General features: G+C 37.6%; 1 protein-coding gene across 1 annotated transcript in view; it reads right to left on the bottom strand.

The window, feature by feature from the left end:
• Window positions 1–14247, bottom strand: part of kmt2cb (lysine (K)-specific methyltransferase 2Cb) — a 134740-nt gene that overhangs the window by 65106 nt on the left and 55387 nt on the right. Inside the window, exons 10-14 of the mRNA XM_016283713.1 lie at window positions 13071–13185; window positions 12814–12986; window positions 12400–12689; window positions 3875–3961; window positions 2526–2971 (exon numbers count right to left, since the gene is read on the bottom strand). Of these exons, the coding sequence (XP_016139199.1) occupies window positions 2526–2971; window positions 3875–3961; window positions 12400–12689; window positions 12814–12986; window positions 13071–13185 (1111 nt within the window). The remainder of the gene's footprint in view (window positions 1–2525; window positions 2972–3874; window positions 3962–12399; window positions 12690–12813; window positions 12987–13070; window positions 13186–14247) is intronic.

The raw sequence follows: 14247 nt of genomic DNA, 5'->3' as shown, positions 1-14247 counted from the left end.
ATACCCAGGGCTCGGTTTACACCTATCGCCATTTCTAGCCACTGGGGGACCGACCATAGGCAGGCTAGGAGAACTCATATTAATGTTAAAAAACCTCATAAAGTGAAATTTTCATGCCATGGGACTTTTAAGAGACGATTTTTAAAGGTCAAGTGTGTAGTTTATGAAACAAACAGAATTAAATAAATAAATAATGACTGTGAAGGTTCAAAGGCCTAAAAGTTTGGGGTCAGTACGATTTTTTTATGTTTTTGAAAGAAGACAAAATAACAGTCAAAACAGCAATATTGTGGAATATTATTATAATTTAAAATAACTGTTTTCTATTTTAGAATATTTTAAAATGTAATTTATCCTTCTTGAGTAATTCTAATGTGCTGATTTGCTGCTCATGACGTTTGTTTTGGTGATTTCAAATGTCAACATTGGCTACCAGAAAACGCTTACCCCACCTTTAATACGTCTGTTAAAAATGAAAAAAATAAAAAATAAATAAAAAAAATGGATTTCAGGATTCAAAGATGAATAGAAAGTACGAAACACCATTCATGTCTTTACTTCTTCCCCCAATCATTTAATAAATAATGTATTATGAATAGTGAAATAATAAATAAAAGTATTATTTATTGTTTTGGTGATTTCAAATGTCAACATTGGCTACCAGAAAACGCTTACCCCACCTTTAATACGTCTGTTAAAAATGAAAAAAATAAAAAATAAATAAAAAAAATGGATTTCAGGATTCAAAGATGAATAGAAAGTACGAAACACCATTCATGTCTTTACTTCTTCCCCCCAATCATTTAATAAATAATGTATTATGAATAGTGAAATAATAAATAAAAGTATTATTTATTATGATTTATTTAAATAATAATAAAAAATCTTACTGATCTTAAACATTTAAATTAATGCTACTTTAGCTTGTTGCTCTCCTTATTTGTGTTACTGCTTGAAATTATTTTATTTTCTTTATTACTAATTTTACTTGTATTAATTATTATTCTTAATTTACACTTAAATTACTCATTAAATTAATTTGATTTGGTAGTATTTAATAATATAATACGAATATTACTTAATTTTTTTCTTAATTTTTTTAATAAAGCAGTGTGTCCCTTAGCATATTTTTCTTTATAAAAAAAAAAAAAGATTTATTTTTGGTTTTGGTTTCGTGACAACTCTAATGAGTTGTATTTCACATTAAGCACAGGAAAGACTTTTGCACTTGATTATTGGGTCTGTGATTCATTTCACATTTCCTTTTTACTCTCGGTGTGAACAGGCCTTCACTGCAGTAGAGAGGACATCACACTTTAGTTTGGGGATGAATTCTCACTATTAACTAACTATTAACGTCTGCCTCAATAAACTCCTAATTTGCTGCTTATTAATAATTAGTAATGCAACTGTTAAGTTTAAGTATGATTAAGCGATGTAAAATATGGTCACACAGAATGAGGCACTAATATGTGTTTCATAAGTTCTAATAAACAGCCAATATACTAGTAATATGCATGCTAATAAGCAACTAGTTAACAGTGAGAATTGGTCCCTATACTAAAGTGGTACTGAGAGGCCTGGCATTGTACTATTTTTGTTGCCATGACAACAGAGACACTCGCTGTCTTGTTTACAAATGCGTGTGATTATGTCAGCACGGCATCACATGACTCCAGCACACAAAGAGTGCAAAAGAGCAGGCCTCTTACAGCCGCTTAATTCCTCTAATTAATCCGTTTGTGGCTATAAAGTTAATTAATACTTAGCGATCATCCGGAAATCACGATGATGGCTGCGAATTAAGACTTGCTCAATTAAAACGTAAAGCTGCTTGAAGTGAAATTAACACGTCGGTTTTTAACCAAATATGCAAATGCATGTATGAGCTTGTTGGGGGGGGAGTTATGATGTTTTCTGTCTACTAAGATGCCCTTCGCTGTTTGTCAATTTTTTCTTGTGCAATTCGGTGGTGGACGAAGAATAAAATAAATACATCTGACAGAAGAGATAAAAGAAGTATATTAATTCATAGATGTTCATTTCTTTCTTCACTTGGTTACATCTAAAGCTCACTTGGATTTTAAACTTCATTAGTTCTAGTATTCTGGATCATTAGACATGACGTTATTTTTCCCTGGATGCCGGTCTGAATCAAACTGTCTATGCAGACTGGACAGCAAGGCAGATGCCTTCGGTTTCGGACACAGCCTTTATGAATTAGAGAGTGTTTGGTTAACAGGAAAACACAATCAGAAACAGGACGTGATGCATGAATGATGATCCGATGGCTGAGTATGACATGTATGTGAGATGTCTAATGCTGAAATAATCCCCTTTGAATTGATATTTCAAGCCTGTGTCGTTTCATAAAACATCCAATTTCTCAAATGTTTAGTCTATAATAAAGCTTCTAACTCACGGAAAGTTGTTCCAGCACAAAATCAAACTTTTACATTCACAAATCATAAAATATTTCCAGTAGACAGCCAGCATGTCTGAGACTGAAACATGTTGGGTTTTACATCTGGAGACTTTGCTAATTGCATTTGTGAGGTATAACTCTCGGGAATAATGTCACACTGCTGCACCATAACACCCGTTTCCTCCTGGCTCTGAACTCCTGGTGTAGTCTTAGCAGTACTAACCTCAGGCTCTACAGTAACTCCATGAGCCATTGTGGAAGGTTCCTCCGTGAAGGAAACCTCCATAGGTTCTTCCTCATGGGAGGTACAGGCTGGAGTTGGCTCTTTGGTAGGTGATAGGTTGGTTTTCTGCTCCTCCAGGCAGGGCTTGCTGTCATCCTCATTCTGGGAGACGTTTTCTGTGAGTTCAGCTGACGTCTCAGGAGGCTCCTCTAGTTCAAGGGATGACACAAGCTGCTGGACTGTGGACGTCTCTGGAGCTGAATCCAGTTTCTGCTCGTGCGGCTCTGAAACTTCAGGACCTTTTGTCTCCTGAGGAGACTCAACTGCAAGAAGCAGAAAAACATAAAAAATGAGATGTACAAAAATACACAGGGATTTTCCACTGTAGGTCAGAGGGTAAAATTTGACCATAATGTTATTATTATAAAAAAATACTAACCATATTGTTATGATTTCACAAATAAGTGCATTGTTTTAGCCACTTGGGATTATTTTACTATTGCTTGAATAAGATTGCAGAAATACTTTTGGGACGCTGACATATTACACTACACCCAAAACTATTTACAATAGAATTCTAATTCTATCATAAATTATGATTAATGTATCATATGAGCTCATATTGAATGAGAGTTATTTGTACCTTTTACAAAATAATTTTACACACTGCAATAATTAAAATAAAAAAATAACTTTACTCTTCTAAGCATATACTCTTCTTGCCATATATATCGTGATATCATTCTATCCCGATCTGTAAAATGCTGCTTATTTCTATAGGAAGTGTTTGGAAAAGGTATATAAAATGTGGGAGTGTATTCATCTTTATTGATTCAATTCTGGAGACTAGGCCTAAATATGGTAAAAGTTCCATCTTTACATGTCTGATTTAAGTTTAGAAATTAGTGGCTGATTATTTTTCATCAAATAATTATATAATATCTTTAGGTATTTGAACCCCCAAATATTTCAAAGAATTCTCTCCCCATATAAACTCAAATACAAATAATTGCTTGTGGAAGATGAGTGTCTTCAGCTGTTGTTGTCAAATGTTCATCAAACTGTCAGAGAAAAACTAAATTTTTCAACAAATTCTAAACCGCTTGTTTTGAACATCCCCTAAAAACGGACATATCCAAGAATGGTGGTTATGGTTAAGATAAGAGCATCTTTGATAACATTAACCGTGTATGTGTCACTGGAGGCAAAGAGAGTGGATGAAGTACCTGAAGTCCGCTCATTTTCCGCGCTGTGGTCTGAGGTCTCGCTGCACTCTGGCTTGGCTAAATCGCCACTAGCATTTGCACCAATTTCTAGAGGAGGGGGGAAAAAGTCAATAGACAGTCCCGACTTGTGTTATGCAATACAAACTGCTCCAAGCACTAGTGGAAATAATTACAGGACTGGAAAAACAACTCAACAGGGCACATATGGCATGTGTGCTATTCAGAAAACATTGTGCTCAAGAGAATACAATGGCTTTGAGCAGTACACAAGTACTCAAAGTAATCTACGCCTCTAATTAGGTCGATTTATCCAGTGTTGGCTTATATACCCTCCGTACATTTGATTTGTGGCTCTTGACTACACTCTAACATGCTTTATTGTCCTCTCACTGTCTATAATGTCATTCTCTTCTGTTCAATGCATGTCTGGAACAACAAATTTCCACCTCAAGCACTTAAATCCATTGATTTTGAGGGCCTTATCAGATAAATCCCCTCATATCTTCTCTAGGAAGAGATTACCAGCCATTAGAGAGATCACGTAATCACAGAAGACTAAATGACTATCGTCCGGCGTGGCTGACATTAGCTCAGCACTTCCGAGGTAATTAGAGGACAGGTTTCTTTCTAATCAGAAGAGCAGAGATACATCATGATTCTGATCTGGACCGGTGACTGCTATATTGGAGAGAAGATACAGGCTTACGATAATGACTCGCACGTCTGGTTATTCAGCACATCTTTTAATTACAGAAAGAAGCGACAATTGCTACTTATGGCCTGTTATGTCAGATGAAGTCACTTCTGGGTAATAGAAGACATTAAAAGAGTATAAACCCTATTCATTATGAGACATATTGAGAAAGATGGAAGCAAACACATTGCTGATGTCAAGATGTTAACTGGACTAACTTAAACGGGCATATCATACTTGATGCACAATATATTGGTACCATATCAGTTATTGACCAATGTTAGATTTTATTTTCATTTAATGGTATCAGAGATTATCAGATATTGCTTAGATTAATTTCCTCTATTTTTACATTTAGTTCACTTTTGCTGTCATCCAAAACTGACTTAAACAGTGTTAAATATAATCTGCAGAATATAAATTTTTCATACTGTACATTGTAATGTTGTGATGCCTAAATGCACTTACAGCAAACCAACTGAATTTAGTTTTTGGTGTTTTCTTTTTGAATTTATTAAGATGGTGATGAATTTACTGTATGTCAGCTAAATGTTACTATTTAGGTTACATATATTCTCATTTCAGTTTTAGTTGGATTTTTATTTATTTCCAGTTTATTTCACGTCTGGTTATTCAGCACATCTTTTAATTACAGAAAGAAGCGACAATTGCTACTTATGGCCTGTTATGTCAGATGAAGTCACTTCTGGGTAATAGAAGACATTAAAAGAGTATAAACCCTATTCATTATGAGACATATTGAGAAAGATGGAAGCAAACACATTGCTGATGTCAAGATGTTAACTGGACTAACTTAAACGGGCATATCATACTTGATGCACAATATATTGGTACCATATCAGTTATTGACCAATGTTAGATTTTATTTTCATTTAATGGTATCAGAGATTATCAGATATTGCTTAGATTAATTTCCTCTATTTTTACATTTAGTTCACTTTTGCTGTCATCCAAAACTGATTTAAACAGTGTTAAATATAATCTGTATATAATCTATAATTTTATCGCTTCAACTTAAAACTTACTTTGGCAATATTTATCAACATTTTTGTTTAGTTTAAAGAGTTAGTTCACCCAAAAATGAAAATTCTGGCATCATTAATTTCTTTATTCTGCAGAACAAAAAAAAAAGAAGATATTTTGAAGAATGTTAGTAACTGTACAGTTGCCAGTAGGCATTGGCTTCAATACTATTTTTCCCAATACTATGGAAGTTAATGGGGACCAACAATTGCTTGGTTACCCACATTCTTCAAAATATCTTATTTTGTGTTCAACAGATAGAAGAAAATTCATACAGGTTTGGAAGAACATGTGGGTGAGTAAATGATGACAGAATTTTCATCTCATAAGTTTTTTGTGTAATATCTATATTTTTGATAACATGTTTTTAAAGGGGTCATATGATGCAATTTCCTTTCTCTTTGGAGTGTTACAAGCTGTTCGTGAATAGATAAGATCCCTAAAGTTGCAAAGACTAAAGTCTCAAACCCAAAGAGATATTCTTTATAAAAGTTAAGACTCGTCCACGGCCTCCTAAAACGCCTCGTTTAAACACGCCCCCACATGTCTACGTCACTGTGTGGGAAGATTTGCATAACGCCGCCCAAATGTTCACACAAAGAAAGAAGACGTAACTTTGATTCTCGCTGTAGTATTGTTGCTGTCGCCGCCGCCGCCATGTCGTGAAGCCGCTGTGTGTTTCGTTGTGAAAGCGAAACTACTTTGTTTGGTCTTCCAAAAGAGGACACAACTAGAAATCAGTGGTTAAGTTGTATTTACAACACTGTTCCAGAACAGTTCAAACCAAATATTCAGATGTGTGCAGCGCATTTTATGGAGGACTGTTTCCTGATCCTGGGAGAGTAGCCTACAATAACATGTGCACAAATAAGTCTGTGCACAAAGGTTGTTTCTATAAAGTGGGGCAATTCCAACTTTGCAAGGACAGACTGGCGCTTCTGACTCACAGCCTGTAAGTACGTTTTTTATATTTAAAGAATTTGCCACTGACGATTCAAATGTGAGTTTTGAGCAGTGTAGAGTAGCACTTGTTTGTCGTTTCTCCGATCACAACATGGTTTTATGTTTACTCGGTGCGATATGCAACGCAACGCGTAAAAAGAACGTACAAGTCATTTTAATCTGTAAGTATGTCCCCACTGGATGCAACAAATGCCTCGTTTATAATGGGTTTTATTGGTTTTGTCTCGTTGCGCCGGGACACGGCATCACAATATGGTAAGGGGCGTAAAATTTCCGTCACACGCTTGAGGTATTCGGCCAATCACAACGCACTGGATAGGTGGCCAATCAGAGCACGCCTTGCTTTTCAGACCGATGAGATTTGTAAAAATCGACGCGTTTCAGAAAGGCGGGGCATAGAAGAGCAACAATGTACAGTATGTGGAAAATAATGTGTTTTTTGAACCTTAAACCGCATAAACACATTGCATTACACCAAATACAAAACATAATGTTTTTTTTAGCAACGTCATATGACCCCTTTAATAGTTTTTGATTTATTTAATCATAATGACCATAATCTGTTAATCGTTCAGAATTTTAATAAATTCCATCCATAATATTATGTCTAATATAATATAGTATTAAGATTTAAAAGATTTGCATGGTAGTTTTGGACTGAGAAGGAAGTTTGAGTTGTGAAAGATACAGTGTGTTTTCATAAATTGCTTGCACTCCAGTAACATCTGATCATCCGCTGCATCTCAAAGCCATTTAAAATGTGGAGTCTCCATGGTAACCTCCGGTACAAGGTCACATCAAAAGACCTATGGTCCTATAAGCACATATTCTCCCATTCATAATCCATCAGGCACATATGGGGTCTTTTTTATGATGGGTGAACACCGTTAGACCGAGACATGTAACATAATTCAATGTAATGTAATGGAGAACGACAGAGCTAGAGAGAATGACCAGCCATACTGGACCAAGTGGGCATCATCTCCAGAGGTGTATGAGGTTAACTCTCTGGTGAGCGGTGCCGTAAACAAGCCTCTCTAAAATCAATGTGAGGGTCAAAGACCAATGAACAGAAGCCTAGAATTCTTTCTGAAAAGCTAGTTGCTGCAAAGACATCACCTTCATCCAGCTGGCATCTACATCACCACCTGTTGCCATGTAACTAACTTCAACATGAAAATAAATGATTAAACAAATAAATTAAATAGTTCAATAACTTTCTTCACTAAATTAGCTTTCATACTGCATATTAGATTATAAAGTAGGACTGGGCAATGAATTGATATTGATATTTCTTGACAAAAATAAGCTTGGTTGGTTCCTTGCCAAGCAATACACAAAAAGGGATCTTGGTGAAATCAGACATGGGTTTGGGTTTCTTCTGTGTTGAACCTTTTCAACTTACAGCAACAGCATACCATGCAACACAAGCACACATGTTCAGGGCACCCTAAATAACCATGAACCCAGCGTGGGATGAGGCCAGATCTGTCACCTCTGCATCTAGAGATTAGCACCAGGATGCATAATGCTGAAAACGCCTGTGGGCAGCTGTTCCCCTAAAGGTTGGGGAATTGAGTTACCGACACTGTGCTGAACATTTGTACAGTGACAGCGGGGTGTTAATGCACCGCATAACCAAAGCTGCTTGAACGCAAAGCTGTGTCATAATGACCATAATCTGTTAATCGTTCAGAATTTTAATAAATTCCATCCATAATATTATGTCTAATATAATATAGTATTAAGATTTAAAAGATTTGCATGGTAGTTTTGGACTGAGAAGGAAGTTTGAGTTGTGAAAGATACAGTGTGTTTTCATAAATTGCTTGCACTCCAGTAACATCTGATCATCCGCTGCATCTCAAAGCCATTTAAAATGTGGAGTCTCCATGGTAACCTCCGGTACAAGGTCACATCAAAAGACCTATGGTCCTATAAGCACATATTCTCCCATTCATAATCCATCAGGCACATATGGGGTCTTTTTTATGATGGGTGAACACCGTTAGACCGAGACATGTAACATAATTCAATGTAATGTAATGGAGAACGACAGAGCTAGAGAGAATGACCAGCCATACTGGACCAAGTGGGCATCATCTCCAGAGGTGTATGAGGTTAACTCTCTGGTGAGCGGTGCCGTAAACAAGCCTCTCTAAAATCAATGTGAGGGTCAAAGACCAATGAACAGAAGCCTAGAATTCTTTCTGAAAAGCTAGTTGCTGCAAAGACATCACCTTCATCCAGCTGGCATCTACATCACCACCTGTTGCCATGTAACTAACTTCAACATGAAAATAAATGATTAAACAAATAAATTAAATAGTTCAATAACTTTCTTCACTAAATTAGCTTTCATACTGCATATTAGATTATAAAGTAGGACTGGGCAATAAATTGATATTGATATTTCTTGACAAAAATAAGCTTGGTTGGTTCCTTGCCAAGCAATACACAAAAAGGGATCTTGGTGAAATCAGACATGGGTTTGGGTTTCTTCTGTGTTGAACCTTTTCAACTTACAGCAACAGCATACCATGCAACACAAGCACACATGTTCAGGGCACCCTAAATAACCATGAACCCAGCGTGGGATGAGGCCAGATCTGTCACCTCTGCATCTAGAGATTAGCACCAGGATGCATAATGCTGAAAACGCCTGTGGGCAGCTGTTCCCCTAAAGGTTGGGGAATTGAGTTACCGACACTGTGCTGAACATTTGTACAGTGACAGCGGGGTGTTAATGCACCGCATAACCAAAGCTGCTTGAACGCAAAGCTGTGATGGTATATTACACATGGAGGAGATTGGCAGGAATGTAAAACTTCCTGCAGGTCTGCAAAGTAAGATGGTCTTCAGTCTTCAAGTGGAAAATGGAATCGCGCTCCATGGAAGACAGCATGAGGGTGAGTAATTGATGACAGGATTGTAATTTTTCCTTTAATAAGGAACTATTTCAATGAATCACCAGGTATTTGAAAGCACATAAGGAACATTTTCAGAGACTTTTTGCCTTCCCCAGGCAAAACAGTCCAAGTTTCAAATACCCCTTTCCTCAAGACCAGTCCAGACAGATCTGAGGCATGTGGGCCTATGGGATGCTTTGGCCTAGTCTTCCACTTCAGCAACTTTTGGCCTGAAGGACTGGGTGCTTCACAGAGCAACCTCTGTCCTCATGGTTCAAAGACTCTGGGCTGAACTCACAGTTATTGGACCACTGTGAAATTAAGTGAACGGTAAAGACACCAAACCCAAAACCAAGCTAATAAGACACTAAAATCAAATAAAAACGTTGAAGATTCTATTTGAAAACCACAAAAATCTGTCAGAAACCAATCCAAAAATCTCACTTTACAAAGATGATTCATTCTAAGGCTAACTCGATTTGTTGGGCCATGCAAAAACAGGTAAGAAAGCAGCCAATCTGTACATTTATATAATGCGCTTTCAGGAACAAAATGGTACAAAAGTTGTCACTGGTGTAGTACGCTTTCAAAAGGTACTAATATGTACACTTTAGGTAATTATATGTACCTTTAAGATGCTAATATGCATCCTTAGGGACAAGCCAACTTCCAGAAGAGTTTAGCTCTAGCAAAGCCACTGGGAAAGCAAGCCTGCAACCTTTAGGCAAAAAAAGTGTAACGCTAACACTAATGCTGTGGCTTTGGGGTACGCAGTGAAAGAGACAAGAGGCTGTTTCTTTTTTTTTTAAAATGGATGTCAATGAAGGAGATACTTTCAGTATGCTGAATAAATAGCTTTTGTGAGGAAATAGCTTATCATTTAATGAATTGACAGTAGGGTTGGGTATCGTTTGGGGTTTTTTCGATACCGGTGCCAAATCGATACTTTTAAAATGGTTCCGGTGCCTAAACGGTGCCTGAACCGATACTTATTAAAAAATAAATAAATAAATTCCCCCAAAAAATGATGGATTGGCCATTAGAATAGAAATAGAATAGAGAGTGCAAATGTTAGAGGGTCAAGTTTTTTAATAAAAAAAACAAGCAGATAAAATTAGAAGTAGCATTAGAATCTGAGCTCATTGACAAATATCTGATCTTGTAAGATGTGCTCCCTTTACACAGAATGCGTGTGATCGCGAAATCGAAAGTGAAAGTAAACAGTGCATACACTCATTCAAAAATATTTAAATACACCGCATCCTGAGAGCGGCTCCCTGATGCGCCAAAATTATACACAATATTAGAATGTTTAAAGGAGTGGACACGAAAATCGTGGGAGCGAAACACATGTTGCGGGAGCAGGTGGCAATGGTCAGAGATTCAGCGGGAGAGGGATTAAGAAAACAGCCGAATTAAGAAATCCCGGCCGGATGCATTTTTGTAGGTCCAAAAAGAGGACATGTCCGGGGAAAAGAGGACGTATGGTCACCCTAATTTATTGCTAATCGATGTATTCTTTTTAAAGTAGCATATGGAAAATATTTTCTGCCTCTTTCTGTGACAAGAAGCCACATCAGATCACAGAAGGAAGCATTTGGCTGGTGTTGTGGAGTAAAAAGGTTATACTTTTTCTCTTTTTTTAGACAACAGGTTTAGAAATGTGAATACGATGTATTCTTTTTAAAGTAGCATATGGAAAATATTTTCTGCCTCTTTCTGTGACAAGAAGCCACATCAGATCACAGAAGGAAGCATTTGGCTGGTGTTGTGGAGTAAAAAGGTTATTCTTTTTCTCTTTTTTTAGACAACAGGTTTAGAAATGTGAATACAAGCGAGGTTTAGCTTTAGGCATTTTAATTTAAGCATGTTTAGCTTAGTTAACGGAAGGCTACCTGCTGCCCTCAGAGCAAGTGTAATTACTGCATTCGCGCGCTCCTCGAATGCTCTCATTTCCCGAGTTGTGCTTTTAAGTCGGAATGTGAAAACAACACAAGATGTGTTGGATTTGTATTATTAGAGCTTTCCGACTTGAGTTCACGTGCATTTTCTCAGTCGGGAAATAATTTTTCACGTGCGGTGCCAGTGATGATGCTTCTTACGTCTGTTTCGGAGAACCAGAGGACAAATATTTCAATCGATCGCTCGGGCATGGCACCGAAATGAGGCACTGAAATCTGCGTTCGGATTTGGTTCTAGTACATACCGGTTACATAGGTACCGGTGCCATATTGGTACCGGGTTTCGGTACCCAACCCTAATCGACAGCGTGTTCGCTAATCTTCAACATGTTTTACACTAAACAGTACTTTTGTTGGAACCTATATGCAGATTGTTATTCTTAAAAATCTTATTTTTTTAAGAGTTATTTTTTATAAAGCACATATTCTGCATGCCCATATTCTACATCCCTAATCCTACCCAATACCTAAACTTAACAACTACCTTACTAACTATTAATAAGCAGCAAATTAGGAGTTTATTGAAGCAAAAGTCATAGTTAATGGTTTGTTAATAACGAGAATTGGACCTTAAAATAAAGTGTGACAAATTATGTTCTTTCTATTGCTTCTAAGTTTCAATAAACAGACTTGAAATGTAATGACTTGTGACTGCTTTAATGAATAAAGGTAATATATATATATATATATATATATATATATAAATTTTTTTATAAAAAGGCATTCTTTTTATGGCTTCCAGATTTCAACAAATAAATTAAATTATTAGTGACTAGTATCAGTGTTAATTATGCCTGATTTTTTTAAATGACCAGAATAAAACCTAATCTTAAAGTGACAGAATTTGTACCCTTTTTCCTGAGAGTGTAAGAAAAACTCCCTAAATTCCATATGCAATGGGTTAATTCTTCCAAGAACGATCCAACGATAACTTCAGGCACTAAAATAACTTACCCATCATTTGTTTTTCATCCAGTTGCTTCTCTTCACTCGGCATCTCGCTGACAGGCTGGTGAGGTTCTGCGTCTTGAACTTTAGCAGGCTCCGAATCGTTTGATGAAACTGGCTGTACGTTTTCTACAACGTCCACGTGTGATTGAATCTCCGCCTGGATTCCTTCTGCATCCGCGCGCACAGGATCTGATTCAAAGCCTGCGTTTCTACAGACGGAACATATGTGGTCTTCTTTGGACTGTGGATGTGCGTGACCTTCACCTGGACGCTCACATTCTGGGTGGAACCACCTGAAGAAAAAAAGGCAGCCAATGAGTCACCTTTTCACTGCATCCAAAACTAGGTTCCAGATATGGACTTTCTGGATGTGTAACTGCTACTGAACTAGATTACAGATTTGCGATGGAAATGTACCTTTTGCATTGATGGCAAGAAAGCAGGTCTTTGTGGACGTCGGGATCTACGTCGCTGGGACATAAGCAGGGGACGGTGGTGTCCTGTTGATCGCCACAGTTTTGGCACAGTAGGCTGTTGTGGTGCCATTGATCACTGCTCCGGGTGCCACACTGAACACACATCCGGCAGTTCTACAAACACACGGCTACGATTAGCTATACTGCATTCAAGAAATGGGAGATAATGATAACCATGTCTTTCAGAGCCACCCATACCTTACACCTCCAGCCGTTGGTGGGGATAGAGTCCATAGCCGGCTGCAAGCAGAAAGTGTGATAGCCTTTGTCGCACATATCGCACACTAGCATTTTAGTGTCTTCTCCAGGCTCCCTGAAAGATACAAGAACACAATCAATAAATCGAATTAATTCTACCAATGCATAATATATTTTTTTTTATGAATACATTCCTACACTGTAAAAAATGATTGTAATTTTAACGGAAAAATATGTTCATTGTAAGTTCCCTTAATATATATATGGTGAAAAACTAGTAAATCTAATAGGACATCTGGTGCCAGATTTACTAACAGCTTGCACCAGCGCAAACCACCTTTTGGCATTAAAATAGTACTGTCAGGATTTACTAAAGACGCGCAGTAAAGAATTAGCGCTGAAAAGGTTATGTTTGCGCCTGAAATTATTGATTGTGCATTTGTAGGAGTTTCCCTTTCAGACGCAAGATTTATGGGAGGAAAGTATTAAAGGGGTCATATGATGCTTTTTTAAAGATCATTATTTGGTGTATTTGGTGTAACAGAATATGTTGACATGCTTTAATGTTCAAAAAACACATTATTTTTCAAATACTGTACATTATTGTAGGTCCTCTATGCCCCGCCTCTCTCAAACGCTTCGTTTTCTACAAAGTCCCTCCTTCTGACAAGCGCAGTCTGCTCTGATTGGCCAGCTGACCCAGAGCATTGTGATTGGCCGAACACCGCAAGCACTCGTCAGAAATGTAACGCCCCTTACCATAATCGCGAGCTTCATCTTTCAAAATAAATGTAAAAACAGAGCCCGAAAGGGGAACAGAGTCGCGTGACAGACGCAGTGATGAAGCTGGTATGTGTTTGCAGTACACAAGCCACGGTTAAGACTGCTGACTCCACTGTGATGTGACGCGCTCTCTCTCTCTCTCTCTCTCGCTCGCTCGCACACGCACGCACGCACGCCGCTCTCTCTCTCTCTCGCTCGCGTGCGCGCACACACACACACACACAGCTCTCTCTCTCTGTCTGTCTCTCTCTCTCTCTCTCTCTCTCTCCCTCACACACACACGCACACACCATGTGCAAAACTCCACATTTGAACAGTCAATAGCAAATACTTAAACTAATAACAAAACAGTAGCTGATTCAGAAGCGCCAGATTGTCATAGCAAAGTCAGAAT

The sequence above is a fragment of the Sinocyclocheilus grahami genome, unplaced genomic scaffold (genome assembly GCF_001515645.1).
Source record: "Sinocyclocheilus grahami isolate Dianchi unplaced genomic scaffold, SAMN03320097.WGS_v1.1 scaffold176.1, whole genome shotgun sequence".
Lineage (NCBI taxonomy): Eukaryota > Metazoa > Chordata > Actinopteri > Cypriniformes > Cyprinidae > Sinocyclocheilus > Sinocyclocheilus grahami.
This window is presented reverse-complemented; position numbering and strand designations above follow the sequence as displayed.